This window comes from Macadamia integrifolia, unplaced genomic scaffold (genome assembly GCF_013358625.1).
Source record: "Macadamia integrifolia cultivar HAES 741 unplaced genomic scaffold, SCU_Mint_v3 scaffold1183, whole genome shotgun sequence".
Classification (NCBI taxonomy): domain Eukaryota; kingdom Viridiplantae; phylum Streptophyta; class Magnoliopsida; order Proteales; family Proteaceae; genus Macadamia; species Macadamia integrifolia.
This window is the reverse complement of record NW_024868111.1, coordinates 16,329-20,925: the sequence shown is the minus strand read 5'-3', so window position 1 is coordinate 20,925 and position 4,597 is coordinate 16,329. Positions and strand designations below refer to the sequence as shown.

The window sequence follows — 4,597 nt, the reverse complement described above, 5'->3', positions numbered from 1 at the left end:
GGTGGGGGGTGGGGGTGTTGGAATAATAAGAGATTTTGTCAAAAGAGACAATCTCAGGTAACAGGATTGGCATGAATGAATGATTCTAGCATGTACTTCAAAGGCGAAAAAGAGTAGCACTTAGGTCAGATGGTTAAAAATCGTCTGATCTTACTGATCCTTTTACGTGTATTGTCTGTAATGTGGGACCTACTCATGTATAGGTATTGATCCTTCAAAATTGTGGCATGACAAATGGCATGTTATTGGCACCCAGACCTGTGTACAGGTTAGGTAGCTCCAGGCCTTAGACTTTCCCTTCTCAAAATAGATAGAAAGGAGACTGATTATAGAGAGACACAAATTACATCATTCCCAGTCATCATAAATTCCTGAAATATGTAATCCTTTACAGATCAATCAAATAGAAGATCTTAAGAAGAGTGGAATTAGTCACATGCCAGATTAACTTTCCTCTTTGACATGCTTGTGTGATAAAATCCTAATATTTGTGTCTTTTTAAACAGACCATCATATCACAGAGGGTTACAAGTTCAATAGACCTCAAATGCTGCATCTAGGAATATATTCTGCTAAAGATGATTCAATGGATCAGGATTTAGGTAGACAGGATTTAGTCTTTACAACTGGTTAGGACTAATGGCTGGTATTGAAAATTTTAATATTGTTAACAATGTACAATGAAATACCTTTTACTCTTAACGATTACAAGTACATGTGCTTACTACTTAGTTCAGGTGAATTTGAGCAATGCAAACCTGGAAGGTGCACTTGCTACAGGCAACACATCCTTCAAGGGGTCCGTCATAACTGGAGCAGGTATGTCAGAGACCACTAACGTTGTGTTACAAGAATTCTTTGTGTGCCTGAGAAAATTATGGTGTTTAAAAAGCATGTCTGATTTGCTATTAGATTTAAAAGAAGCATGTTTTCTTACAGATCATCAGTCAAGGATCAACTTGTGTGAGGGCTCGGTCCCAACCTGCAATTTCAAAATAATATGGCCTTTTAAGAGTATTGGTAGACTGTACATTATATGGACAGCCAGAGATTGGAAGCAACTTCCTGTAGTCCCTGTATCCAGTGCCATAGTGCAATTATGCTGCATTAGCATCAAGGCTAACTTTATTCTTCTAGTTGTTTTGGTGTTGGATTTTAAGTTATTTTCTATGTGGCACATCATAGGTCTAAATTATGTTGGGATGTGGGACCCAGGCTCCCTTCAAATATTAAATTTTCAGGCAAAATAAGTTGGTCACATGGAAAAATAAAGCTTGAGGATCTTTTGGTAAATGGTTGAAAATATGAAACTTATGGAGGATGGTTGAAAACAAATGGCTAAAAATAGGAGGAAAAATGCCAAATTTAGGGGTGGGGGTGGGGGTATACAATTGAGTTTGATTATTAAATTTGATAAGCGCCCAATCTAGACCAAACCCTATCTATTGAACAGCTGGAACTTCGACATCACTTTGGTGGACCATGGAGAAAGCCTTTCGAAGATGAATTTTGTGAAGGATATTTTGCCTTTAGATAATCCAATCTGGTTAAAGTTTATTGAAATGTTCTTGTATGATCCATAAAATGTTGGATCCCTAATCATGTGCTGTGCTAGTAACAGTAATATGCCATTGCTGCAGTTTTTGTTCCATTTGACTAGTCATATGCCATTGAAGCAGAATTCTGGGGGAAATGAGACAAAATTTGCTTGGTCTTTGTTATGATCTTTTTGGATGTTCCTATTCAACAATAAGCATGAAGACTTTTAATCCTTTCCCACTCCTCACTGGGCCCAAAGAAAAAAAAAGAAGTTTTCTCTTTGTTATGATTGTGCTTCCAAACGAATGTATCAGGGCTGAAACCTTTCATATTGAACTTTAGCTGAGCTCCAAAACTGTTGCCCCTCCCTAATTTTGGTTATTTTGTTATAAATGCTATTAGACTTCACAGATGTGCCTTTGAGAGATGACCAAAGGAAATATCTTTGCAAAGCTGCTGATGGGTGAGAATCCCCTATGGTTATTTTTTCAGTTTCTTTATAGAAGCCAAGCGTTCCATCATCTACTTGACTTGCATACTTCTACAGGGTGAATCCTACAACTGGGAATGCAACACGAGACACACTGCTTTGTGGGTAATCTCAATTAATCGCCAACACACGTGACAGGTCTATTTTTGTGAGTTGAGCAAGTTTTGCTATTTCATTGTATTCTAATATAAATAGATTCAATTCATTCTAGCAGCATCAACTGTAAATTCAATTGTAGACTGAACCTTTTCTTAATATATGAAAAACTTTGGTATTCCACAAACCAAAAACTTCTGTAACTAAGATTCCAATTCGACCTGTGAAATGAGTGTGGGTTGGACAGATCCTTATTTGTTTGAATTCATGCCAAGCGGCAGATGAGATGATGCCCCTTGTGATGACAACAAAATTCGCAAACCCCTGTGACATTAGCTTTTTTCCTTTCTACACTTTTTGATTATATCCTGGTTTCATTTTGGTTCTTCCCTATCCTCTTGCTTTTTTCCCGAGGGCTAAAGGATTGTAAAGTCATGTTCTCGGTCATTTAAAAGTTAAAATGTGTCTCCCAACGTTCTGTGATTTATAATTCACCATGAGAATTACTTAAAAGTGATGCCGAGGGAACCGCCATTGAAAGTGCCCTAAAGGAATTTCGCTACGTTAGGACTGTTATAGTTATGATCATCTCCCGTCATGTGGTCATCAACTTCTTTGACCTTCGGGCACTGGGTAGGCGGCAGCTCACATAGGATCAATATTGATATACAAAGTATTCTGGCGATTCCCACAATCCGAGTCCGAGCTTGTCGAAACGGTTTGATCCAAGCCAAGCTGAATTGTCCTGCTTCCCCACCCAAACCCCGTCAACCATGCCCTCACACTACACCCTTGCCCAGTCCCATCCTCTCCGATTAGAACACTGAACAACCGTGCACTGGTCTGGTCTGGACTTCACTGGAGTCTGGGACTCATCGGTGACCGATCGCCCTGATGAAATTCACCGTTCCAAACGTACGATCCTCCAGCATGTTCTCCGCAAGAAGCTTGCTACCGATGATGAAAGAAGTTTATATTAGCCTTTGAACTCTGAAGTGAACTCGAGCGGCATTGTTTAGTTTTCCCTTACCTTCCCAAAGTCACTCTTTTCACTCGTGAAGATTTAGCTTCTCTCTTTCTCTGTGTGTGTGTGTGTTTTATGTTACAATGTATGAATGTATGTAAGGGATGAATTGGGGATTGTGTGAATAAGCACATAATCTCAGGTTTGATTCCTCATATGTGCATCTGCGATTTAAGTGGAGACTGTGGCGATGGGTTACTGCGCTAGTCTCCCGAGGATTAATCAAGATGCGGGTAAACTGGCCTAGATACCTTGGTTTAAAAACAAAATAAAAAATAAATATGTAGGGGCGGAAAGGAGAAACATATATACTGTAGACAGTTCCTGTCTTCTTCTATTACCAAATATTGTTTATGAACGCTAAAAAAGAATAAGTAGTCTCAAATAAAACAATCAAAACCAGGTTATGACACAACGAAATTTAAAGGTGTTAGGTACCAGAGACCTACATGTATCTTGATCATGAATCTCAGGATTCCGGGCCCAATCGAAGCTCCAAGTCCAATTCCTTATAACCCTCAGTAGTCCTCTTAGTCCCTCTTTCATCACTGCCTGATTTATGATGTTCACTGCTTAATGGTCTCTCCACAAACAACTGTAGCTGCCGTAATTCTCTGGTAACAATTGGCCACGGCGGCCTTAGGTTGCAAGCCTTGTTTTCACTGGACTCCAATTCTAAAGATAAGCCAGCTGGAGGAGGAGGAGGAGAAAAGGATGGTTCCTCCTTGACGATGATGAAGGGTTCTTTGAGCTTTGCCCTATCTCTTCTATGGATGTTCATATGCCCCCCAAGTGCTTGTGCATTAGAGAAGCCCCTCTTGCAAAAGGTACAGTCGTAAGACCTCACCTTCTGTTGGTCTGATGAGGTGCTTCCTCCTCCCTGATCGGAATTCTCTGGACTTAGAGGATCAACTTCCATCCTCAAGCTACAAGCCTAAAACTGCATGAGCCATGGATAGCTGAAGAGATGATCAGATAAGAGAAGGGAACAACTAAGGTGGTCAGCTGATCTTTGGTGAATATATGATAACAATGACCAAGGAGTGTCAATTCTATACCCACACTGGTTTGTTAGACCGAGAAAACCTGAGACTGGCCTAGACCATTTATTAATTGTACTAAGGTTCAAGCCTTGATTTATTCTGGCATTCCCAGTGTGAGGGATCAACTCAACTGGAACCGACCGCCTTAGAGCCCAACTCAAACCAAAAACCAACCTGAACCCATCGATTGATAGCCTTTGAATCATCAAATTCATGTCTGTACATGAGAAGAAGTTTACAAACTCTTCACACTTCAGCTTTCAAAACCTATCATTTAATTAAAAATTTAGAGGAATTGAAGTGAACTGGTCAAAGAACCTTTAGCTTGAAGGAGTTAAAAAAATAGAAAAAAATTGATTCATTATTTCATTTCATTTAACAATCTAATTTAATTATACACGTTTT

At 39.5% G+C, this 4,597-nt stretch overlaps 2 protein-coding genes across 4 annotated transcripts in view; one reads left to right on the top strand and one right to left on the bottom strand.

The window, feature by feature from the left end:
- LOC122063025 (thylakoid lumenal 15 kDa protein 1, chloroplastic) overlaps positions 1-2,319 on the top strand; it is a 5,331-nt gene extending 3,012 nt beyond the window's left edge. The window contains exons 6-8 of one of the 3 annotated variants that reach the window (XM_042626679.1): positions 738-819; positions 1,942-2,002; positions 2,087-2,319. In XM_042626679.1, the coding sequence (XP_042482613.1) occupies positions 738-819; positions 1,942-2,002; positions 2,087-2,138 (195 nt within the window). In that variant the 3' untranslated portion in view covers positions 2,139-2,319. The other 2 variants (XM_042626680.1, XM_042626678.1) reach the window with 2 other exon arrangements.
- Positions 2,320-3,458: 1,139 nt separating this feature from the next.
- On the bottom strand, positions 3,459-4,321 carry LOC122063027 (transcriptional regulator TAC1-like). Its single transcript, XM_042626682.1, has one exon. The coding sequence runs from the start codon at positions 4,066-4,068 to the stop codon at positions 3,619-3,621; it is 450 nt and encodes a 149-aa protein (XP_042482616.1). The 5' UTR covers positions 4,069-4,321; the 3' UTR covers positions 3,459-3,618.
- Positions 4,322-4,597: the final 276 nt, after the last annotated feature.

What these genes read in the sequence shown, in the direction of transcription:
- LOC122063027 (XM_042626682.1), bottom strand. Translation starts at nt 4,068, where the DNA reads ATGGAAGTTGATCCTCTAAGTCCAGAGAATTCCGATCAGGGAGGAGGA.